A 26,476-nucleotide genomic window follows, 5' to 3' on the forward strand; every position below is an offset into this window, starting at 1 on the left:
GGCGGCGGGACAGGATGGCTTCTTCGCTGCTTGCCACTATGTCTGGCTCTCCCCCAGGAGCGCCTACAACAAAAGGGAGCCTGAGACCTTGCCAAGAGCCAGGCAGACCCCTGCTGGCAGGTGGGGGCCTCGTGGCCGCGCAGGAAGCACCTTGCCCAGAGGCCCTGTCCCCTTCCCCTCTCAGGCCCAGACGCAGACCCGTGCTTCCTCTCCCAGGGACGCCGAGCCTGACCAGAGGGTGGGCGGATGCTCAACCTGCATCCCTTCTCAGGCCGCAGCTCTCTAGAGAAACAAAGGCTTCCTTTCTGTGAAGGGCCGACGAGACTCCCGAGCCGTGAGGATGGGGAAATCAGGGCGCTTTATTGACGGTGGCAACATACACGGCCCCACGCTTAGGTGCGCGGGCGCGGCAGGGCCCGCGCCCAGGCTGTGTGCTTCCCCTCGGGGCTCCCGGGGGCGAACTTCTCCTGCAGCTTCTTCCACGTGCCTTTATTCATCTCCTTAAACTCATCCAACGTGTCTGCAAAAGGAGAACACAACAAAAAACAGGTGAAGTGCAAAATCATTACACAGGCCGGCCTCAAGGGCTTTCGCCATACAGGCATGCCTCTTTTCACAGAAAAAAAGGATGTGCACAGCCCCAACTTCTGAGAAGCGAGCCAAGCAGGGTAACAGACAAATATCGCGAGTGTGGATGAGCACTGGTGTGCCGAGACCGCGTCCTGACAGCGGCCTCTGCTCACGTGGTCCTCATGCAGCATCCAAGCAGGGCCCGCTCTGCCCAACCTGAGCCAGGACACGGCGCTGCTGTGTCAGCTTTGCAACCCACGCATCCTGAGGCTCGACACAAAACTCGACCTGAGCCACAGGGGCTGTCTCCGTTGTACAGATGTGGGGACTTGAGGCAGAGTCGGGTAAGGGAACCTGAGCAGGCTCCACGGCAGGAAGCGGCAGAGCTGGGGTCTGAACCCAGGCACTTAACGTCCACCCACACCACGGGGATGAGCAGACACCCTCGACTCCAGCAGGGAGCTGGGCCTGGGCCCCCGTCCCCACCCACCATTTCCACACTGGGTCCCCTCAAGCAATCAGGTTCCTCATCTGTGAGCCTCAGGTTCCTCATCTGTGAAGTGGAGACATAAACACCTTCCTCAGAAGCTGGGAGCTGTATTTTGGAGTAATTTCACTGATTTCTGACTGTGCTGGGTCTTTGCTGCTGTGTGGCCTTTTCTCTAGTTGCAGTGTGCAGGCTTCCCACTGGGGGCACTTCTCTTGTAGCAGAGCACGGGCTCACGGGCTCTGGAGCACAGGCCCAACAGTTGTGGCTCGTGGGCCTACTTGCTCTGAGGCACGGGGGATTTTCCAAGATCAGGGATCGAACCCGTGTCTCCTGCATTGCTTCTGCATTGACAGGAGGATTCTTTACCATTGAGCTTCCAGTGAAAAGTGAAAAGTTGCTCAGTCGGGTCTGACTCTTTGTGACCCCATATACAGTCCCTGGAATTCTCCAGGCCAGAATGCTGGAGTGGGTAGCTGTTCCCTTCTGCAGGGGATCCTCTCAACCCAGGGATCGAGCCCAGGACACCAGCATTGCAGGCGGATTCTTTACCAGCTGAGCCACCAGGGAAGCCCCACAGGTTGTGACCTTTAAAGGAAATAATGGAGGTGATGTGCTTGGCACCTGGCCCACATTCAAGAAAAGGTGGCCATCTTCACAGACGTGAAGGCGGCAGGAGGCAGAGGGGCCTTTATTTAGAAACACACATCCACCCCTCCTCCCCACCCCTCAGTGACCAGGGCAGGGCTTCTCAGTCTCAGCACCAGCGAGGTTTAGGGCCAGGGAGCTCTCTGTTGCAGGGCAGACCCGGCACTGTGGCAGCATCTCAGCCTTGACCCACCGGACGGCAGTAGCAAACTGCCCCTTCCTGCCAAGCCTGACAACTAACACGGTCTCCAGGCGCTGCCAGTTTCCCTTCGAGGCAAAATCGCGTCCTAGTTGAGAACCACTGGTCTAAAGTCTCTCCAGGGCTAAAGTTCTATGATACCTAATTTTACTTATATTTTAAATTTAGATTTTCACATTAATATTCATAGCCTGGATTTCCATTTCTTAATGAAACTTATGGAGAAAAAAGAATACCTGTTCTGAACAAAAAGGTAACTTACATTATTACAATTATTGTCAGTGGACTCCCGACTAAATTAGGACCTGCACTGTACCCCAGCCACGAGCCCAGCATCCTACCCCGACTTTTCCAGAAGTCCAGACTGCCTCGTGGGGCACAAAACGGGATGCCGTGGGCTCCCTGTCCTGACAAGCCCTGACGCTCCTTCAGAGACTCCAGGGACCCCACCCCACGGTGGACACACTCGGGACGGACATGCGGTCACATGTCAGCGTTTCCAGGCCCTCAGACCCTCACTACAGACAGCGCAAGGTGCTCTCCGGGCCTGCCAGAGGAGACAGTCGGTAACCTGATTCCAGAGTCACAACAGAAGTATGAGGCTTGCTGTGAAAGCTCATCAGCCAATTTCCCAAGGCTGAGCTCCCCGCCGTCCCAGAACAGGCTGCGGCACAGGCCAGTTGGGGAGGTCTTGCGTCTCCCCTCTTGGCGTCCCTGTTCTCCCCCAACCCAGCGTCCCGAGGGTTAACAAAGGGCAGAGGCTGAGCTTCTAGAATTCCTTTCTATTCTGATTTCAAGTTCAAACTTTGCTTAAACTCTTTGGGGTCCTCACAATAACACTGTGCATTGAAGCTTGTAATTACATGGGCCTGGGGACATGGGGATATATTCACTTGGATATACATAAAATTGCCAATTAAGTAATTCTGCCTGGCCAAAGTATCTTTACCCTAGTTTTTCAGAGAGTACTGTAATAAAAATAGGATCAGGGTCAACACACAATGGCAGATGACAACACTAGGTTTTAATCTGTTCAGAAGGCTAAGAGTTTTCTGGAAGCCTAAATCCTCAAACCTTAGTGGCTGAAGGGTACCAGAGAAATAGGAAACAGAAATTTCTAGAGTACCAGAAGGCAAATGTTTCAGGGCCATGGCCTCCCAGAAAAGGTTAGCCTATTTTTAAATGCAGTGTCCTTGGCAATAAAAATAGTAATTTTCCAGAACCTGCCTGTTTCAACCCAGGCTCCCCCTGCCACCACCCGCCACGTGCCCCTCCAGTGACAATGGAGATGGGGAAGAAGGAGGGGCTGGGCGAGGCAGGGTATTTCCTTTCTTGTTAATCAGGGTCTGTCAAGGACTCCAAAACAAACCTAGTTAAACCCGTATCTAACCCGCAGTCCATGTCCCCATACACGTCCACTGAATGGCTTTTTGTTTTAATTAAAACCCTCATTGTTTATAAAGCCCTCTTAGGACCATAAAAATAAAATTATTTTCCTTCCATCCTGATTTCAACTACTTCCATTTGGCAAATACATATTCCCCTGTTCCCTGCTGCCCAGTCTTGAATTTAAAAGCTCTAAAGATAAATTTGCTTTTTTTAAATAACGCCTTTGACCTTCTCCATATTCTATGACCAAAAAGCATGAGCCCTGTAGCTTCAGAATTTCCTGTGGGCTATTCCACAAGACTTTCCATCAAGCAAAGCTGTCTTATTAGATGATTCCCTGTGGCCACTCAAAAACCCATTTGCAAACCAACCAGAAACAGCAGCAGCTGTGCTTCCCATACCTGTGGACAGGATCAGCTTGTACTCTTCCAGGGACAGGCCGCTGAAGCTTGTGTCTCTGGGGCGAGGGTACTGGTCACAGGGGCAGAGAGGAAGGGGGGAAGAGATTAGTTTCATGGCACACCCAGGGCCCACATCGTGGAGAGAGGCGAGCTCTCAAGGGCAAGGCCCTGGGTGTCCAGAGGCCAGAGGGAGGGGAGCAGCGCCACCTGGAGGCCACACCAGCGCCATCCCGGCTCTGAGGCGAGCACGCGGCTCTGAAGCGAGCTGGCGCCTGAGCCTCTGGAGACCCAGGCTGGGTTGGGAGGGGCCCCCGGGCAGTGCCATGCTGCTGCTCCCAGACCATACTTTGGGTCACGAGGATTTGGGAGAAATCCCCTTTTCATGCAGACTAGGCCTTCGGCCATGTGTATTTGTGGAGTTACTGAGCACATTTTTCAAGACTGGGGAAGAAACACAGTGGAATTTGACAGCAGACACGTCAGGGCTGAGGAGAGGCCCAGCGTTTTCTGACAGGACTTCCTGGTCACCTCAACTTTGTCACCAGTGTGGCAGGAGGGTGGGCAAATCTGTGCGAGACCCAACAGCTGTCAGACACGCCCAGAAGCACCCCCTGGCATACAAAACGTGGCTTTTCTTCAAAATTGCCAACAGCTTTCATTTAGGTGATCTAAAAGCCTCTACCAAGTGCCTTAGTTGGCTTGAAATTACTGGTTACATTTGAAAGTAGCAAACCCACAATTCTACACAAAACATCATATAATCAGATTTCCCTCACTCTTACTGGCTGTCTCCAGTCAGAGGGCTGGGGACAGAAAAGCCTGTGGCCCACTCACCTTGTGTTTGTAGTAGTTTGAATGGAGGCGTGCCAAGCTCTCGTACATCTGATCACAGGCTTCAGGCTCCACAATCTGAAAAACAAAGAACCCTGAGAGAGTGAGCAAACGGGCCCTGCCCGAACCCGGCCTGCGGCGCATACCTTGAGGAAGGGCCCCACCTAAGCCAGGCCTTCCCAGGAAGCAGGCCTGCAGCGCGTACCTTGAGGAAGGACCCCACCTAAGCCAGGCCTTCCCAGGAAGCAGGCCTGCAGCGCGTACCTTGAGGAAGGACCCCACCAAGGACCCCACCTAAGCCAGGCCTTCCCAGGAAGCAGGCCTGCAGCTCTGCGCTGGCTTCTCCGACCACAGGTCCTGCTGTCAGAAATCTCCTTTTTGGAATAATGATTCCACCTCAGCAACCCCCCAACCTGCAGAAAAACTCAACTGGCAAATCAACATTTGTGGGGCACCCGTGATGTGTGAATCAGCCAGCCACCGAGGCGGGAGGCATGCAGTAAAAATCCAACATTGGCAGGAGTGCCGGGGGCAGTGCGGGCCGCGAGAAGGCAGAGCAGGCGCGTTCCCGCGTGCCCCAGTGGTCGGCAGGTGACGGACGTGGGGCTAAGCAGGGCTCTGCAGAAGGCACAGGAGTTGGGGAGGGTGGAGCGGGCCTTCCCGGTGGAGGGGCCGCCTATGCCTCAGAGCGGGCCGCCTGGCTGCGGGCCTGAGCATGCACAGGAACAAAAAAGAGAGCTTTTTGAGTTAAACCTTCACAATACAGATTCTCTTATGAAAGGCCAAAAAAAAAAATCATCTGAACTTTCACCTGTGGTGAGTAGGGAGCTGCTGAATTTGTTTTAGGACGAGACAGGTGAACTGAGGAGAACCGAGAGCGTCAGGCGCTGTGAGGAAGGGCGGGGCAGAAGGACGCCCTGCAGACAGAGGAGGGAGGTGGCCCCCGGGAATTCCAGGGAGGAAGGGCGACACACGGAGGAGACACGGGCTTTCCCCTTTCATGCCTCTTCCTAGTTTTCCCTTCCTTCTGCCTTTGCCAGTATTTAGCTACAGTTCCTTAGGTCATTCTGCCAAGAATTCTGAAAGCTCCCCAGAATGAAACTTTCTCTTCAATATTTTCTCCCAGAATTTCCAACTTAAATCCTCTCTCGAAGAAGAAAGAACATGAATAAGTCAGCAGGTAAGTGTTAAAAAGGGAGCTCTGCTCTGCCTCCACGTGCGCGCCAGATAGCGTCCCCACTTTACAGCGGACAAAGAAGACAACCCGTCACCGAGTCCTCCTCGCTCCACCCCCAGGTCAGGCCACCTGTCAGCAGGACGCCCGGGCAGCCACGTCAGAAGAGAAGAGGTGACGGGCTGAGGAGGCAGCCAGCGTTTGCTGAATAATAACCAAAGGCACTATTTGAATGGATCAGGGTTAAAGGGCTGAAAAGAAAGAACGGATGGAAAAACAGGCCGGTGACTGAGTTCTGATTCCCCAGGGCAGCGCTTTCAGACAAAGTCCAGCTGGAAAAGAACCCGCAGTGCGCACTTTGCGGGAAGAGCATTTTGAACGTTCTGTCTTTGGCAGGGCGTGCAAAACTAGGAGCTAACCAGACGGCGGATGAACAGAAGGCGCAAGGCGCAAAAGGAAAAAGAGTAACACCAGCCAGACTTCTAGCGACGGCTGTGTAGACTGTCACAAGGCAATTGGATGGATGTGTTCACTTCTAAACTGACGAGAACTCCGGTACGCCCCGCCCATGCTGGAGCAGGTGTCCGTGGCTGTGGGCAGCAGCAGGGTCAAGCCACCGTGTCTGGATCCCGTCACTTAGGAGCTCTGGGCTATCGGGCAAATCATCCTCTCTCTCCTGACACTTAATCTCCTGAGAATGACGACATTCTCTCATATAACCACAGAACCATGAGCAAATTCAGGACATTCAACATTGACACAACACTTCTATCTACCCCAGCGTCCATATTCCAACTCTGTCAACTGTCTCAGTAAAAATCCTTGTAGGGAAACAGTACTTTAGGCTCGCCTCCAGCACTACCTGCCACATTTCTTTCTCTTGCAGCCAGGACACCTCAGCCTTTCTTTGTCTTTCCTATATTGACATTTTTGAAGCATACTGGCCAAATTAACCCTTCTTTTAAAAGGAAGATAACGATATTCCCTATTTCTGAGGGTGATGTGAGAGTAAGTGAGGTAACGCCTGAACTGCTCTGAATTCAGGGCCTGGGACGCTAGCGAAGGTGGTTACTATTAGTAGTCAACAGTTACAGTAGACACAGGCCTTCACTGCACTACCAGGTCAAAGAGAAGACTTCAGGATGAGCCCCGCGACAGCGGAGTGAGGGCATGGGGAGGGCACCTCGACGCCACTGGCGGAGCCAGAAAGACCCACCTGGGATCCTGGCGGGGGCGGGTAGTGCCCTCCAGGCACGGGGCCGGCTCGTGCCCACGCGGAGGGGACATCGGTGGATCAGTGCTGCTGGTATGGCTGGAGGCGGAAGTGACTGCCGAAGCTCCGCTCCAGTCCTGACCCTGATGGCTCTCAGTGGGCCCCAAGTGCTCCACGGTCACCCCAGCAGAGATCACACACTGACCCTGTCTCTGCCAGGTGAGTGGCCGCCTGCAGCACCTGTTCCCCGCCTGCAGGCCCCGCGTTCTGATCTTCCCCTCCTGCACCACTGACCACTGTCCCAACCCAGCTCTCACAGTGTGACTCTGGCCAGCACCCCGCCTGGCTCCCCCGGGCACAGACCGCCGGCATGCTGCATCCTCCTCAGGGTCCCTCCAGCAGGAGTCCCCGCCTGCCCCTCCTCTGAGTGCGATGGTGACAGAGGGCTGGAGGCCTGCTCAGCCACCTCCTCTGTACCCTGGGGGGAGGGCAGGAGGTCCCCTTGCTGCCCAGCGCTTCCCACCTCTGGCAGAGCAGGAGAGCAGAGGGGAGGGACAGGGAGGGGAAGGGGTCACCCTGCAGTGCACCGTTCAAACAGCAAGGCGACCCTCTGGGTTCCCTCGACCTTTCAAAAGTCTTTCAGTGTTAAAAAGACAGTCTCCCAGACACTTTCCGTAACGTCTGGAGCTCACTGAATAATCTGACAATCACCTCTAAATGACCAACCACCAAAAAATGAACTTGTCAGAAGGTGTCTATACAAGGCCGTAAAGGTAGCTCAGTGGAGGTGATGGGAGCGGAGGTATGGCAGTTTCTGGCCAGTTATTGCCGCCTTAGCAGAGATGGAGCCACGGCCAATCCTGGGCTTCTAGTCACACCCAACCCAAGCTTGGCAATTACAAAATAGTCTTATTTACTACTTAAAAGTACATCAATAGAAACAATTCTCTAATTCCAGAAGCCTTACCACACGCCCACATCGTACACTTTATTCACAGATTTCAGCACAAACACTGAATTCTGACACACTTTCCCCTGAGGAGGTGTACTGTGCACTTGAGGAAACATTCTCACAGACAGTCTTTAAATTACCTGATTCTGATTCACACCTAATGAGATTACGGACATTTCAGGACTAACAGCAGCACTGGGTTTGAAAAAGGCAGCAAGGGACATTGTGGGAAATCCAGCTCTGCTCCCTAAATGTGAATGAAATAGACGTTCAGCTGACAAAGTGTCCTCGATGGCTCTATTTTCACTGCCTTTGCATTTCCCCTGCTCAGTCGTCAGTAAATTTCTCTTTACCATATTAAACTTTTACACATACGAATCTACACGGCTGCCGCAGGCACTCATTTCGATTTTCAGAATTGAGTTTCGGGTGGTGACAGCAGCTGCCACAGCGGCCCCTGTTCTCGGCACACAAAGGGATGCATGAGCACTTTCGGGAAAGGGCGCTGCCGACTGCTTTGCCAGTTAAGGTAGGGCTGGACTCAGTGCAGTTAAGGTAGGGCTGGACTCAGTGCAGGAGGGTCTATGGAGAAGGTTTCCATGACTTGGTAGTGAACTTCCGAAATGAGTTCATCCCGTTATGGGAGTCTATTCCTTTGAGTTCAACTGAAAATCTTTCTTGAGCACCTACTATGTAGAGTGCTCTGCTAGGCGGCTGCCAGGGGACATAAAGACCCAGCCTCAGCTCCAGAGAAGTTGACGATCAAGCTGAGACAAGATACACACACAATAAAAATAAAAAATGACCAGGACAGACTGTAACTGAGTGCCAGAGTTACAGGAGATCAGAGGCAGAAGCTAGAGAAGAGGCCTGGTTCCCACGGCAGGTGTGGCAGGGAAGGTTTGGGTTTCACTGCAGTGACAGCTCAGAGTGATAGAGTCAGAGGCGCTCACTTTGAGGAGTACAGACTTCAGAGCTGGACTCGGTGGAATGGGGATCAGAGGCACTGGGAAGAAGAGGCATGAAAAACCAGGGGACAAGCACGGTCCAGGGTCGTAAGTGGCTCCAAGGAGTGCTTCAAGGCCTGGGAAGCCACCAGATTCCTGACAAGCCCTGTGTCTGCACCTTCAGCCACAGGGCACGAGGTTCTCAAAGGGTAAGAACCACCGAGGGGCTTCCCTGCTGGCTCCACCTGCTGATGCCAGAGACACGGGTGTGAGCTCTGATCTGGGAGGGTCTCACATGCCGCAGAGCGACTGAGCCTGTGCGCCACACTGTGAGCCTGTGCTCCACAGCCTGAGAGTCGCACCCCCCGAGCCCTCGTGCCACAACCCCCGAGCCCACATGCCAGAACCCCCGAGCCCATGCGCCACAACCCCCAAAGATCGATCACGTGCCAGAACACCCGAGGACCACGCGCCACAACCCCCAAAGATCACGCGCCACAACCCCAGAGCCGACATGCCACAACCCCCGAAGACCACGTGCCACAACCCCCGAGCCCAGGCACCAGAACCCCCGAGCCCAGGCGCCAGAACCCCCGAGCCCAGGCGCCAGAACCCCCGAGCCCACGCGCCACAACCCCCGAAGATCAAGCGCCACAATCCCCGAGCCCACGCGCCACATCCCCTGAGCCCATGCGCCACAACCCCCGAAGACCACGCGCCACAACCCCCGAGCCCACGTGCCACAGCCCCCTGAAGACCACGTGCCACAGCCCCCTGAAGACCACATGCCACAACCCCCGAGCCCACACGCCACAATCCCCGAGCCCACAGGCCACAACCCCCGAAGATCACGCGCCACCACCCCCGAGCCCAGGAGCCACCACCCCCGAGCTCATGCGCCACCACCCCCAATCCCAGGTGCCACCACCTCCGAGCTCACACGCCACCACCCCCGATCCCAGGTGCCACCACCTCCGAGCTCACACGCCACCACCCTCGATCCCAGATGCCACCACCTCCGAGCTCACACGCCATCACCCCCGAGCCCAGGCGCCACCACCCCCGAGCCCAGGCGCCTCCAGCTTGAGCCCACGCGCCAGAACTCCACGTGCCCTAGAGCCCATGCTGGGCACAGAGAGAAGACACTGCAACGAGGAGGCCGTGCGCTGCAACCAGAGACAATCCTGAGTGGCAACAAAGACTCAGCACAGCCAAAAAAAAAACCACTGGGGGCAGAGGTCAAGATGGCGGAATAGGAGGATGTTGAGCTCATCTCCTCCCACAAATACATCAAAATATCTCCATGTGGAACAAGTTCACAGAATACCCACTGAACACTGGCAGAAGATCTCATATAACCAAAGCTGTAAGAACAATCACCATATAACTGAATAGGATGAAAAAATAAAAATAAAAGGAATCAGGACAGGAAGAAGCTTTCATTTCAAATGGAAAAGGTTCCTTTACCCTGGGAAGCCCCTGCACTGACTGGGAGGCCCATTGGAAGACAGGGAGCCTCAGAGGAGAGTGCAGTGCCGGCCTGTGGAAGGCAGGAAGAGGGAGACAAGCAAGACAGCGCGGGCAACCTTGCTGCACTTCCCAGCCACCCAGGACACACGCCTGCTGGCGTGGAGAATGGCTGCGGCAGGCACTGGGCCTTCAGAGGGCTCCCCTGGGCTGTGCAGAGGCAGTCCACAGGGCCTGCAGTGTGGTCTGAGCTGCAATGGCAGGGGGGTGGTGCATGTCAGGATAGAGCCCAGGTCTGCCACAGGAGCCACCCCTTCAACGTGGGGGTGGGAACAGCACAAGCCTGCCACAGCAACCTTGTTCTCAGGGTGTCGCAGTGGGCACAGCTCTGCCCCGAGCTCTGGGAGTGTGCAAGTGCCAGTAGCTTGCCCACAGGTGGGGGCGGGGCTGCAGTCTGAGCTGACTCCTGGCGGGTGAGTGACCAGCAAATTTATGCCGGCAGCAGCATCTAGGGGCCATCTGAGCCGATTAATGGTGCTCCCCCAGCGGAGGCAGGGCTGGAGCAGGCATACAGGGGAGCGGGGCTGACATCTGAGCTGATTTCTGGTACTCCCACAGCAGAGGTGGGGCCAAGGGCAGTGCCAACAACAGTGTGCTCTGAGAGCATGAACAACAGGTGACAGGAAATGCCCCGGCGCACACGTCCCGGGAGACAACTCCTGCGGAGGAACACACAGCAGCTCCTTTTCCAGTGGAGCACGCCAGTCCCACCGACCTCACGGCACAGCCTGCAACTGGATTTGGGGCTTCTACTCCAACAGCTGGGGACTAGACCCTGCCCCTAACAGGGCTGTGATGAGCACAAAGCAAAGAGGAGGCCCTGCCCAGCACCCAGGGCAGGCTGTGGTCGCCACAACAGCAGCCACACTGCCGTCAAGGGGGCACGGGCCAGCACGCGTGAGGAAAGACACGGCAGGCATCCGTGACAAAGCAGCCCTCACACCAAAAATCCTCGACTCACACAGGCCACAGAGGGATGGTCCCATTTAAAACCAGCTGCTCGTGATCACAGTGGATGACCGTTTTCTCTAGATTCAGAGTCACAGTAATCTAAGTAAAATAAAAAAGCAGAGGAACCATTCTCAATGTAAGAACAAGAGAAATCCCCTAAAAGACCAAACAATGAAACACACCTCTCCAGTCTACCAGGTCCTGGGTTCAAAAGAAAGGTAAAGAAATGGTGAAGGAATTAAGAAAGGCGATGGACAGAAATGCAGATAACTGTCACAAGGAGCTAACCTCAGATAAAATGGCAACCCACTCCAGTACTCCTGCCTGGGAACTACTCGGACACAGGAGCCTGGCAGGCTACGGTCCATGGGGTCACAAAGAGTCAGACACGACTGAGCGACTAACACACAGTGTTAGACATGCAGGTGATACCACTCTAATGGCAGAAAGTGAAGAGGAACTAAAAAGCCTCATGATGAGGGGGAAAGAGGAGAGTGAAAAAGCTGGCTTAAAGCTCAACATTCAAAAAACTAAGATTAGGGCATCCAGTCTTCATGGCAAACAGGTGGGGAAAAAGTAGAAATGTTAGGGAAAGCACACTGACTCAAACTGCCCACCCTGGCCAGCCACCACAGTTTTACGACAGGAGGCCCTGGTAAGGAACACGGAACTAATAAGCCACCACCAACAGGGAAAGTTTGGGAAAGGTCAAAAAGGGACACCATGTGCCCAACCACCTTCCAGAATCCTTCTCTCTGGCATCCATCTTGGCTGAACAAGGCGTGCACCACCAGGAAGGACTCTGAGGCAGAACGACTGGCTAAAGACAACCCGGAAGCTAATCCCATCACCATAAAACCGGAGACTGTGAGCCACGTGGCAGAGCTGTTCTCCTGGGTCCCCTCACCCCACTGCTCTCCGCCCGGGCGCCCCTTCCCAATAAAGCCTCTTGCTTTGTCAGCTAGTGTGTCTCCTTGGATAATTCATTTCCGAGTATTAGACAAGAGCCCACTTTGGGCCCTGGAAGGGGTCCCCCTTCCTGCAACAGAGACAGTGGCAGACTTTATTTTGGGGGGGCTCCAAAATCACTGTGGATGGGGACTGCAGCCACAAAATTAAAAGACACTTGCTCCTTGGAAGAAAAGCTATGACAAACCTTGACAGCGTATTAAAAAGCAGAGACATCACTTTGCCAACAAAGGTCCGTCTAATCAAAGCCATGGTTTTTCCAGTAGTCATGTACAGATGTTAGAGTTGGACTATAAAGAAAGTTGAGTGCCGAAGAGTTGATGCTTTTGAACTGTGGTGCTGAAGAAGGCTCTTAAGAGTCCCATGGACAGCAAGGAGATCAAACCAGTCAGTCCTAAAGGAAATCAACCCTGAATATTTATTGGAAGGATTTATGCTGAAGTTGAAGTTTCAATACTCTGGCCACCTGATGAGAAGAGCCGACTCACTGGAAAAGACCCTGATGCTGGGAAAGACTGCAGGCAGGAGGAGAAGGGGCAAACAGAGGATGAGATGGTTGGATGGCATCACTGACTCAATGGACATGAGTCTGAGCAAGCTCTGGGAGATGGTGAAGGACAGGGGAGCCTGGCGTGCTGCAGCCCATGGGCTGACAAAGAGTCGGACACGACTGAGGGACTGAACAACGATGATCATAAAGAAGAGGCAATCAGAATCAGAGAACTCAATTGCCGAGATGGGAACGAAGCTAAAGGCAGTAACAGCAAACTAAGTAATGCAGAAGGATGAATAAGTGATCTGGGAGACTGTCAACTACGAACCGGCATTTGCCAAGAGCATATCAACTGAACACCACCACAGGCCTTTGCCGTCTGCCTCTGTGGAGACGGGACCCCGAGCTGCTGCAGCTGCTGACCTTCCACACGCCCTGAGGGGAGTTCAGGGTGGAGAGGGGGCACTCTATGCTCCAGGGCAGCTGGTGGAGCAGGTCTTTAGACAGTAAGGTGTTTGCAGGAACTGATTTTACAATCCCAACCCTTGCATCTCTTCATATCTAGAAAAGCACTAAGTCCCTTCATGGTGACATCAGCTCCTCTTGACAAGCAGAAATCCTTTGGTAAAGTAAGCACTTAATTGCATTGAACTCCCCCTTCACCAAAATCTTATATATTGATCTAAGCCACTGCCTCTTTGCAGCAGTCTCTCAGAGCTATCTGAGAGAGCTATCTGAGAGATAGCTATCAGAGCTATCTGTCCCAGCAGTCCTCCTTTTGCCCCAAATAGAACACAACTGGCAACTCTCACATTATACATCTTTTTAGTCAACAAGGCAAAATAACAGAAATCAGTTAGAACGGCAGAAAGACAAATGGAAAAAAAAAAATGAAAGCAACACATAAGCCTTATGGGATACAAAGCATGCCAATCTATGCATAAGGATTTGAGAAGAACGTTAAAGAAATTATGGCTGAAAACTTGCCAAACCAGAAGAAGGAAACAGATATCGAAGTACAGGAAGAGCAGAGGGTTCCAAATAAGATGAACCCACCAAGACGTATCATAATTAAAATGGCAAAAGATAAAGAGAGAACTCTTTAAGGCAGCAAGAGAAAAACAAGAGAGTAAGTTACAAGGGAACCCCCATGAGTATCAGCTGATTTCTCTGTAGAAATTCTGCAGGCCAGAGGGAGCAGCAAGATATATTCAAAGTCCTAAAAGGCAGAAACCTGCAACCTAGGGTACTCTACCCAGCAAGATCATTATTTACAATAGAAGGAGAGAGAATGGAACTCTCAGACAAGCACAAACTAAAAGAATACAGCAATACTTAGCCCTATCCTGAAGAGAGTATTGAAAGGTCTTCTCTGAATAGAAGAGAAGCAAGAACCTTTAGGAAAGGGAAAATCACAATAGAAAAAGCAAAATATATGAAAGGATTGTAGATCACTTAAATAAACCAAAACATACATTAAAAAAAAAAACAGAAAAAAATTTGTGAAAGCAATTATAACCACAATGAACAACAAAAGGATGAACATGAAAATGTAAAACAGGACATTAAAATCACAGCATTCTTATTTGGGAAAGCGGAATAAGAAAGTGTGGATTTTTTTGTTTTTGATGCATTTGAGCTTATACGACTACTGGTCTAAAGCAAACAGGTACCATCAAACCATAAAAGGAAAAACAAAAAGAAAGGAACAAAGCAGCAACACAAAGTCAACTGGAAAACCAGGTTTAGAACGGCAATGAATACATACCTATAGACAATTACCTTAAATGTCAATGGACTAAGTGCTCTGATCAAAAGACACAGAATGGCAGACTGGGTAATAAAACAAGAGCCTGCAGCATGCTAAACAGCCACTTTAGGGCGAAGGATAAGCACAGACTGAAAGTGAGAGGATGGAAAAACTATTTCATGCAAACAGAAACGACAAGAGTGGGGGTCACAGCATCGTAAGACAAAAGAGACTTTCAAACAAAGGCCATAAAGAAAGATGCCCAGGGACACCACATAATGATAAAAGGGTCGATACAAGAAGAAGATATACTTAGTAATAGATATGAACCCAATATAGGAGCACCTAAATAAATAAAACAAATTCTAGCAGACATAAAGGGAGAAACTGATGGGAATACAACACTAACAAGAGATTTTAACACCCCTCTGACATCAACCAGTAATGCTGAGGAAGTTGAAGTTAAACACTTCTATAAGACCTACAAGACCTTCTAGAACTAACACCCAAAAACGATGTCCTTTTCATTATAGGGGACTGGAATGCAAAAGTAGGAAGTCAAGAGATACCTGGAGTAACGCAAATTTGGCCTTGGAGTACAAAACAAAGCAGGGCAAAGGCTAACAGAGTTTTGCCAAGAGAACGCATTGGTCATAGCAAACCCTCACAAGAGAAGACTCTACACATGGACATCACCAGATGGTCAATACTGAAGTCAGACTGATTATATTCTTTGCAGCCAAAGATGGAAAAGCTCTATACAGTCAGCAAAAACAAGGCCAGGAGCTGACTGCAGCTCAGACCATGAACTTCTTATTGCCAAATTCAGACTTAAATTGAAGAAAGTAGGGAAAACCAGTAGATCACTCAGGTACGACCTAAATCAGATCCCTCACGATCACACAGAAGTGAGAACTAGATTCAAGGGATCGGATCTGACAGTCAGAGGCCTGGAGAACTAGGGACAGAGGTTTGTGACACTGTACAGGAGGCAGTGATCAAGACCATTCCCAAGAAAAAGAAATGCAGAAAGGCGAACCAGTTGTCTGAGGAGGTCTTACAAACAGCTGAGAAAAGGAGAGAAGTGAAAGGCAAAGGAGAAAAGGAAAGATACACCCATCTGAATGCAGAGTTCCAAAGGACAGCACAGAGAGATAAGAAAGCCTTCCTCAGTGATCAGTGCAAAGAAATAGAGGAAAACAACAGAACAAGAAAGCCTAGAGATCTCTTCAAGAAAATTAGAGATACCAAGGGAACATTTCATGCAAAGATGGGCTCGATAAAGGACAGAAATGGTAGGGACCTAACAGAAGCAGAAAATATTAAGAAGAGGTGGCAAGAATACACAGAAGAACTGCACAAAAAGATCTTCACGACCCAGATAATCGTCATGGTGTGATCACTCATCTAGAACCAGACATCCTGGAATGTGAAGTCAAGTGGGCCTGAGGAAGCATCACTATAAACAAAGCTAGTAGAGGTGATGGAATTCCAGGTGAGCTACTTCAAATCCTAAAAGATGATGCTGTGAAAGTGCTGCACTCAATATGCCAGCAAATTTGGAAAACTGAGCAGTGGCCACAGGACTGGAAAAGGTCAGTTTTCATTCCAATCCCAAAGAAATGCAATGCCAAAGAAGGTTCAAACTACTGCACAATTGCACTCATCTCACACACTAGCAAAGTAATGCTCAAAATTCTCCAAGTCAGGCTTCAACAGTACATGAACTGTGAACTTCCAGATGTTCAAGCTGGATTTAGAAAAGGCAGAGGAACCACAGATCAAATTGCCAACATCTGTTGGATCATCGAAAGAGCAAGAGAGTTCCAGAAAACATCTACTTCTGCCTTATTGGTATGCCACAGCCTTTGACTGTGTGGATCACAACAAACTGTAGAAAATTCTTCAACAGATGGGAATACCAGACTACCTGACCTGCCTCCTGAGAAATCTGTATGCAGGCCAGGAAGCAACAGTTAGAACTGGACATGGAACAATAGACTGGTTCCAAACTGGGAAAGGAGTATATCAAGGGTGATATTGTCACCCTGCTTATTTAATTTATATACAGAGTATATCATTCGATATGCCGGGCTAGATGAAGCACAAGCTGGAATCAAGATTGCTGGGAGAAATATCAATAACCTCAGATATGCAGATGACACCACCCTTGTGCCAGAAAGTGAAGAAGAACTGAAGAGCCCCTCAATGAAAGTGAAACAGGAGAGTGAAAAAGTTGGTTTAAAACTTAACATTCAGAAAATGAAGATCATGGCATCTGTTCCCATCAATTCATGGCAAATAGATGAGGAAATAATGGAAACAGTGAGAGACTTTATGTTTTGGGGCTCCAAAATCACTGCAAATGGTAACTGAAGCCAAAGACGCTTGCTCCTTGGAAGAAAAGCTATGATCAACTGAGACAGCGTATTAAAAAGCAGAGACATTACTCTGCCAACAAAGGTCCATCTAGTCAAAGTATGGTTTTTCCAGTAGTCATGCATGGATGTGAGAGTTGGACTCTAAAGAAAGCTGAGCACCGAAGAACTGATGCTTTTGAACTGCGGTGTTGGAGAAGACTCTTGAAAGTCCCTTGGAGATCCAACCAGTCACTCCTAGAGGAAATCGACTCTGAATACTCACTGGAAGGACTGATGCTGAAGCTGAAGCTCCGATACTTTGGCCACCTGATGCGAAGAACTGACTCATTGGAAAAGACCCTGATGCTGGGAAGGATTGAGGACAGGAGGAGAAGGGGACGACAGAGGAGGAGATGGTTAGATGGCATCACCAACTCGATGGACATGAGTCTGAGCAAGCGCCGTGAGTTGGTGATGGACAGGGAGGCCTGGCGTCCATGGAGTTGCAGAGTCGGACACTACTGAGCAACTGAACTAACTGACATCAACGGACAGATCTCCCAAACGGAAAACCAGTAAGGCAACAGAGATCCTAAATGACGCAAGAGAACAGTCAGACTTAATTGATATTTTCAGGACAGTACATCCGAAAAATTAGAATACAAGTTCAAGTGCACGTGGAACATTTTTAGGATCGATGACTTACTAGGACATGAAACAATCTCCACAAATTTAAGGGGAGAGAAATTATTCCAAGCATCTTTTCTGACAATAACAGCATGAAACAAGAAATCAACCAAAGAAAGAGAAACGGGAGGAAAAAAAAGATTACACTGAGACTAAACAACAGGATACTGAACAACCGGTGGGCCAATGACAAAGTCAAAGCGGAAATTAAAACATACCTTAAGACAAATGACAATGGAGATGCAACCAGACAAAATCTATGGGACACGGCAAAAGCCATTCTTGGTGGAAAGGTCACAGTGATGAAGGTATTCCTCAAAAAGCCAAGAAAAAATATCAAATTATCCAACATACCACTTAAAAGAATTAGAAAAAGAAGAACAAACAAACCTAAAGTCAGAAGAAAAGAGACTGAAAACCTCTGGCTAGGCTCACCAAGAAGGAGAGAGGGGACCCAAACAAAGAAAACAAGAAATGAAAGAGCAGAAACGACAACTGACGTCACAGAGATGTAAGAAGCCGTGAGAGGATACCATGAACAATTATCTGCCAACAAAATGGATAATCTAGAAGAGATGGATGTTTCTAGAAACACACAGCCCACCAAAGCTGCATCAAGAAACAGGTCATTTGTTTTGTTTTTTGGTTGCACTGTGTGGCTTCTGGCATCTTAGTTCCCTGGCCAGGGACTGGACCTGGGTCATGGCAGTGAAAGCTCCGAGTCCTAACCACTGACCACCAGGGGGCTCCCAAGAGGAAATTGGTAATTTGAACAGACTGATCACTAGAAGTGAAACAGAAGCTGTAACATAAAAAAATTCCCTGCAAACAAAAGTCCAGGGCCAGATGGCTTCACTAGGGAATACGACCAAACATACACAGAAGAACTTATACTGGTCCTTCTCAAATTCTTCCAGGAGACTGAAGAGGAGGGAACGCTCCCGAAGCCATTCTATGAGGCGACCATCACCCTGACACTAAAACCAAAGGCACCACCGAAAAAGAAAGCCACAGGCCCACATCTTTGATAAATATAGATGTGAAAATTCTCAACAGAATACCAGCGGCACTTCCCTGGGGGTCTCGTGGTTGAGAATTTGCCTGCCAATGCAGGGGACACAGGTTCGATCCCTGGTCTGGGAAGACTGCACATGCTGTGGGACGGCTAACCTTATGTGCCACACCTACTGAAGCCCGCAGGCTTTAGAGTCCGTGTACCGCAAGTACTGAGCCCGTGTGCCGCAAACACGTAAGCTCATGTGCTCTAGAGCCTGTGCTTCACAAGAAAAGCCACTGCGATGAGAAGCCCGCACACTACACCCAGAGAGCGCTCCCTGCTCACCAAAGCCAGAGAAAGCCCATGCACGGCAACAAAGACCCAGCGCCGCCAGAAATAAATAAATGTTAATTTAAAAAAAATACTAGCAAACCAAATCCAGTAACACATAAAAAGGATCGTACACCATCATCAGGTTGTATTCATCCAAAGTTAATAAGAATGGCTCAACATACGCAAATCAGCGTGCTGCTGCTGCTAAGTCACTTCAGTCGTGTCCGACTCTGTGCAACCCCGTAGACGGAAGCCCACCAGGCTCGCCCGTCCCTGGGATTCTCCAGGCAAGAACACTGGAGTGGGTTGCCATTTCCTTCTCCAGTGCATGAAAGTGAAAAGTGAAAGTGAAGTCGCTCAGTCATGTCTGACTCTTCGAGACCCCGTGGACTGCAGCCCACCAGGCTCCTCTGTCCATGGGATTTTCCAGGCAAGAGTACTGGAGTGGGGTGCCATTGATACACCCCATAAGCAAAAGACAAAAATCACATGATCATCTCAATAGGTGCAGAATAAACATTTGATAAAATTCAATGTCCACTCATGATTAAAAACTCCTATCAAAGCAGGTATGGCGGGAACATATCTCAACATAATCAAAGTTTACTTATGACAAACCCACAACCAATGTAATACTCAACAGTGAAAAGCTGAAAGCATTCCCACTAAAACCTGGAACAAGACAAGGATGTCCACTCTTACCACTTCTATTCAACATAATAGTAAGTCCTAGACACAGCAATCAGACAAGAAAAATAAAAAGTATCCAAATTGGAAGGGAAGAGGTAAACTGTCACTGTATGCAGAAGATATGATCCCCCATACAGAAAACCATAAGATTCAACACAAAAACTTCCAGAGCAGATAAATGAAATTAGCAAGGTAGGGCTTCCCAGGTAGCTCAGTGCTAAAGACCCTGTCTGCCCATGCAGGAGCCGTGGGTTTGATCCTTGGGTTGCGAAGATCCCCTGAAGAAGGAAATGGCAACCCATTCCATTATTTTTGCCTGGGAAATCCCATGGAAGGGTAGCCTGGCAGGCTAGTCCATGGGGTTGTATAAGAGTCAGTCATGACTTCGTGACTAAATGACAAAAACAAAGTAGGATGCACGACTCAATGTACAGAAATCAACTGCGCTTCTCTACACTAACAATGAAACATCAGAAAGTAAAAAAAAAAAAATCCTGTTAAAATCTCATCAAAAAAACAAAACACATCCTAGGAATAAACCTGACCAAGGAAGTGAAAGACGTATACGCTGAGAACTATAAACACTGTGAGAGGAAACTGAAGATGATTCAAAGAAACGGAACTATATCCCATGCTCTTGCACTGGGAGAATTAAAACTGTTAAAATGGCCATGTTATCCAAAGCAATCTACAGATTTAATGTGGTCCCCATCAAATTACTCATGATATTTTTCACAAAACTGAAGGAATCCTAAAATTTATCTTTAACCATAAAAGGCCCAGAGTTTCCAAAGCAATCCTGGGGAAAAAGAACAAAGCTGGAGGCATAACCTTCCCTGCCTTCAGACAATAATACCACAAAGCTACAGTAATCAAAATAGTATGGCATTGGCACAAAATCTGACATGTACATCAGTGGAACAAAGTAGAGAGCCCAGAAATAAACCCATACACAGGTCAATTAATCTTCTACAAAGGAGGCAACAATATACAATGGAGAAAAGACATTCTCTCTTTAGCAAGTGGTGTTGGGAAAGCTGCACACCCTCCTGTAAATCAACGACGTTAGATTACTTCCCCATACCACACACAAGAAGCTCAAGATGGCTTAAAAAGTTAAACCTAAGACAGGATACTATAAAACTCCTAGGAGAGACATAGACAAAAGAAGAAATAAACAAGCAGGACCTAATCAAACTTACAAGCTTTTGCAAAGCAAAGGAAACTATAACAAATTGAAAAGACAACCTATGGACTGGGAGAAAATACGCCCAAATGATGCAACCGACAAGGGCTTAACTTCTAAAATATACAGAACAGCTCATACAACTCAACAATAAAAAACACACAATCCAACTGAAAAATGGGCGAAAGACTAAACAGACATTTCTCCAAAGAATACAGATAGCCAACAGGCACATGAAAAGATGCTCAACATCATTGATTATTAAGAGAAATGCAAATCAAAACTAAAATAACGGATTACCTCACGGGCGTCAGAATGGCAGTCATCAAAAAGCCTACAAACAACAAATGCCGGAGAGGGTGTGGAGAAAAGGGAGCCCTCCTTCGCTGCTGGTGGGATCAGCCCCTATGGAGAACAGTATAGAGTTTCTAAAACACTAAAGAGTTGCCACACGATTCAGCAATCCCACTCCCAGGAATGTATCTGGAAAAGACTAGAACTCTACTTAGAAAAGATGCTCGCACCCCATGTTCCCATCAGCCAAGACGCGGGAGCAGCCTGAGCACCCATCAGCAGAGGAGTGGACAGAGAAGACGCAGTGCACACACGCACTGGGGTGTTACCAAAAAAGAATGAAATAAGGCCACCTGCAGCATCATGGATGGACTTAGAGATTACCACCCTAAGTGAAGTCAGTCACAGAGAGACAAGCATCACTTATCTGTGGAATCTAAAAAATGATGCGAATGAACCTATTTACAAAACAAAAACAGACTTACTGCATAGAAAACAAACTTAAGGTTCCCAAAGGGGAAGCAGAGGAGGGACAAATTAGTTTGGGATGAACAGATATACAGTACTATACCTAAAACAGATAAACAAGGATGACTACACAGCACAGGGAACCATATCCAGTATCTTGAAGTGACTCCTAAGGGAAAGGAATCTGGAAAGAACATACATATGTATGACCGAGTCACTTTGCTATATACCTGAAACAGACTGTAAATCAACTATACTTGACAAAAAGAACTGACTACATCACGGCCAGTTTAGGAGGCAGTGGGGAGAGGCCCTCGCTGGGCCGGAGCAGGTGCTGGGGTCCGGTGCCGGGGGGACACAGGCGATCAGAGAAGAGCGAAGGCCTCACCAAGCTGCACTAGTCCAGGAGGCAACAGGCAGACCCTCAGATCTCTAAGGGGGGACCCACTGACAGCGGTGGGCAGTCTAGCTCTCCAGTGGGCACACCTACATCTCTGAACACGCCTAGAAAACTGCCAAGCCTTGGTCTAAACACTACCTTAACTCCCCCCAGCTCCATCAGAACCAGGGGAGAAAAAGAGACGGAGATACCTGCATTTCCTCTCAGGCCTAATTCCATAATGGCCACTTTGCAGTGGGCTCAATATTACAACTAAAAAATTGCACAATCCGCCCTCAGGTCATGCCTCAATCACCAGAGGAGCCACACGGTGGGCGACGCTGGATGGCGGCCCCTGCCAGCAGACGCCACACTGAGCCACAGACGCAGGCCTTGACTGGATGACAGAGAAAACAGGAGAGAAAACCTTTCAGTTCCCGTCTGAGGAGTTGGATATATCACCTACATTACCGCCACCCCCAAAAAAGTTCAACTGCTTTCAAACGGGGCTGCTATTATTTCAACTTGGGTATTGAACAGAACTCCCTGGTGGGTGAGCCCCTTCCTGGGTGGCTCCTCCGAGCTGAGCCCCATTCTAGTTAAGTGGGCGCTGCCAGGAAGCCGCCTGTGCGCCTAATGAACTCATTAGAAGGGCTGGCGCCTTCCCCTGTACTTAAGTCAACAATTACTCTTGTTTTGCCACCTTCTCCCGTGTTGTGATTCTTTTATTAATCTCTTGGTGCTACAGGGAACATGCACGCTCTTAAGGAAACTGTTGAAAGGAGGCAAAATCCATAAACATTAACTTTAAAAAACTGCACAATAGAACAGAGGATGAAGGAGGTGTTAAGCAGTGTTCTCTCTTCCCACCAACCCCTCCCTCTTGGTGGGCTGAGGGTGGAGCGGACCATGAGATTCCCCAGAGGGCAAGCTGCAGGGGGACAAATGGAGGCGGCTATTTTTGTGCTCTGGCTTCAGGTCTGAAGGATTAATTTGCTTTCTAGGGGTTCTGGCTTTTCTGTGCTCCTATCCCACCTGAGGACAGTCTTTCCCCATGTGCACTGGGGAGGGAGGGGTTGGGCCAAAGAAAAGCAGGTGGGCAAACTGAGAGGTGTTTCATTCTTTGCCCAAACTGTCCATGGGCCAAAGAGGTTCTGAGCAGGAAATGAGGGGAAGGGAGGGCTTCAAGTTCAGGGAACAGGACCCCTTTCTAACAAGAAGAAATAACTTGGGAGGAATGGGAGCTGAGGAAAGATCAGGCACAAAGGAAAGTATGCTCCCTGTCCTGCCGCTTAACTCCCAGGGACTAGTCCAGGAGGCAAATAAGTCACTTTTCTGATTTCATTTGTTTGCAAAGTGACAATAGCAGTGGTGACCTCACCTCAGCCGCACTAAGGATTAGACTAGATGAGCTCACGCACACGAGTGTGCCATGCATGCGTTCAGCGTTACCGTTCAGATGCAGGGAGCCACGAGGCCGAGAGCAGGACTGCCTGTCGCTCCCCTCTACGGGAACAAACACGCTGCAGAGGAGAGCCTCCCACTCTGGTCCTGTCTTTCCGGCAATTGGCAAAACCAAGGGGGAGATCCACACCGATCAGCTGACTGGGTCGAATGTCTGCCCCTGGCTGCCAGTTTAATGAACCACCTTTCTTTCTCAAGGTCTTTATAAATGATTCGGGGGTGTCAGTGGGAGTGACTCAACGCTGTTCTCAATTCCAGCAAGGGACTACTTCTAAAAATTACCGTAAAGATTTACAAAGCCTGGGAGCATTCTCAGGCGACAGAAGGATGAGGGACCACGACAGTGGTCCTGAGTAATGTGCCTGCTGCTATCGTGATGCACTGGTTCACTCTACCAGGGACGCGTTCATCAGCGGCTCGGGAACCATCAACCAAGCCATGAGTCACATCTGCAGCCATGACTCAAATCTGTGGGCCTTCTACTCTTCAGAACCGTCTCCCTAAGTGATGGCAAGGGATGACAACCCCACAAGAGAAAGCTCAGTCCTCTTTTTCTGGCTCCTCTTACTCTAACAGTCAAATGGTGACTGTCAAGACTCTCACCTTCCCAGGGTCTAAACTCTGGCAGCTTCTCTGCTGGCTGGTTTCACCACTTGAATTTTATCAGCGTTAAGTCACGTGCCTGCCCAACCGTAACCTCCCCGGTGATAAGGACCAGGTTCTGTCCCTCTTCTGCCATTCCTGCAGTTCCCCAGAGTGAGCTCTCAAATTAATTCTCACCCTCAGGACACAGAAACATTCCCCTCGCTCTTCGCTACCTCTCTCCACCTACATCTGCTTCATCTGCAGCTGCATTCCAGCGATGTTCCTCTCATGAGCCATAATCGTAATTTATTTACCCATTCATTCATTTACTGAGTGTCTTTTATGTGCCAGGAACTATGCTAGACGCTCTGGGGAGAAAGATAAAAATAGCACCATCTCTATTCTCAGGAAGCTCACACTGAAAACACAGGGGGTGCAGAGCCCTAGAAAGACTATGGGATTTGCAGAGTTGGAATAGTTATGACTCCTGCCTTCAAGATCTTTATACTCTGGGCCAGTGAAGACCACTGGAATAAGCGTGAAGGCCCTCATTGTTGTGAGACCCTCGCCCCATTCCCGAAGCCCTGAACCAGACATCCTGTCCACGCCCACCACCCAGTCAGCACTTGGTTCCTGTGATGCCACTGGGCACGTTGTCCTTGTTCCATCAGGGTGGCTGGCTTGACTCTGGGCTGGACTAAGTTCAAAAAAGGCAATGTTCCTGCTTTGACAGGTTGTGGCCAAATTTCAAAAAAGTCATTTCTTCAGAATGTGTGTGTATGTACATATCACATCTCATGTATCTGACCTCTTGCCTGAGCCCCAGGCTCAAATATCCCACTGTCAACTTGATATTTGCACTTGGAAGTAAATCCACTTCGCATCTCAAGTTAAACACATCTAACACCAAATTCAGGATGCTCTTCCCACACCCCATCTGCTCCTTATCTTGCTTCTTCCTCAGCTCAATAAACAGCACCAACCTGCACCCAGCAGCTCAGGCCCAAACAATCTATCCTTGGTTCCTCTTCCCCTTTACTCTACATCTAACAGATCAAAAAGCCCTGCTAATACAACCTTCACATTGCAGCCCAAGTCTGGCCACTTCCATTTCCTGTGCTGTTATCTTATATCCAGGCCCCCACCATTTCCTGTCTGGGCTACTAGCGGAGCCTCCTCTCCAGCTGTTCCTATTCTTGCCTCCCTATAATCCATCACTGATACAACCAGCGTGATCTTAAAAAAAAAAAAAAAAAGAGTACATTAGGTTACATCAGCCGGCTGACTAAGCCTCCAGAATAGTTTCTCTCTGGTATTTATGATAAAATCCAACTCCTAACCAGAGCCTGCCTAGAAGATCCTATGATGCCTGGCTCTTGTCTTCTTCTGACTCACACCTCTTAGCAAATGCCATTTCACTCACTACCCTTCAGCCACTTGGGCTTTCTTTTTGCTTCCTGCCTCAGGACCTTTGCACCGCCTGAAAGAACACCAGGTGTCTTCACTGTTGGCTCACCGTCTTCCCTTAGGCCTCATCTATGTCTCACCTCCTCAGTAAGGCTTATCTATCATACCTAATATTACCCTTTTACCAGGGTACTCTATCTTATACCCATCACAGTACTCATCTAGACTGTCCTAGGTATGTCTACTTGCTTACTGTGTCCTGAACTAGGACGTAAGCAAATTTCAAGTGGGCGGGACCTCATCTAATTAACTGCTGTCTCCCCAGCACCTGGCACAGTTCCTGGCACATAACGAGTGCTCCATAAGCACGTGCTATGTGAATGAACAAATCCCAGAGCCGCAGCCCTGACCTGGAGTTGAGAGCAAGAACACAGGTCCACTACTCACACACAGGGGCTGAGCGTGAGGACTCAAACCTGCCGCACGGGTTACGGGTGCCCAGGAGACACACCAAGACTTAGCGGGCATCCTGCGGAGGTCCTTGGACAACAGCTCAGTCACTGAACAACACTCCGAGGTACTGGCATCATGTCCAGGGGAGCAACAAGCCTATGACTGCCATCACCTAAGGCCGGTGCCGTGGGGCAATCTGGCTGCGCCCTGAGTCATCGAGGGCGTTTAAAAACAGAAGCCCTAGAGATTTTGATTCAGTAAGGTCGAACGGTCCCAGGCTACAGGATTTTAAAAAGCTTCTTTATGAGCCTGCAAAGTGCAGCCGTGAAAGCGCCCAGCAGCAGCCAGGGTCCCCGCTCTCCGCGGGGCCTCGGGCGTTAGTGGGCTCCCGCGCACGTGCGCCCGGGCAGCAAAGGCGCGCGCATGCGCACGCCCGCCGCCGGCCCGCTCGTGGCCCCGCCCCGCTTCGTCTTCCTCTCCCCTCGCCCCGACCGCCTCCCCGCCGCAGGCGGGCCCCACAGCCTGGTCACCTGGGTGTTCTCTCCCTCCCGAAAGGCCTGCGCTACCCGCTGCCGCAGATAAGCGCCCAAGTCCCGGCCCCGTTTGGTCTCGTCCACTGGCCATTCCTCACACAGCTTAAGAAACCGCCGGTAGCGGCTGGCCGCCATGTTA

General features: G+C 49.9%; 1 protein-coding gene across 1 annotated transcript; it reads right to left on the bottom strand.

The window, feature by feature from the left end:
* Positions 1-326: 326 nt before the first annotated feature.
* Positions 327-26,476, bottom strand: UQCC2 (ubiquinol-cytochrome c reductase complex assembly factor 2). Its single transcript, XM_068960819.1, has 4 exons — positions 26,335-26,476; positions 4,529-4,603; positions 3,695-3,764; positions 327-520 (listed from the first exon to the last, which is right to left on the bottom strand). Exons 1-4 carry the CDS (start codon positions 26,470-26,472, stop codon positions 393-395), a joined length of 411 nt encoding a protein of 136 aa, XP_068816920.1. The 5' UTR covers positions 26,473-26,476; the 3' UTR covers positions 327-392.

Source organism: Capricornis sumatraensis, chromosome 22 (genome assembly GCF_032405125.1).
Source record: "Capricornis sumatraensis isolate serow.1 chromosome 22, serow.2, whole genome shotgun sequence".
NCBI classification, from domain to species: domain Eukaryota; kingdom Metazoa; phylum Chordata; class Mammalia; order Artiodactyla; family Bovidae; genus Capricornis; species Capricornis sumatraensis.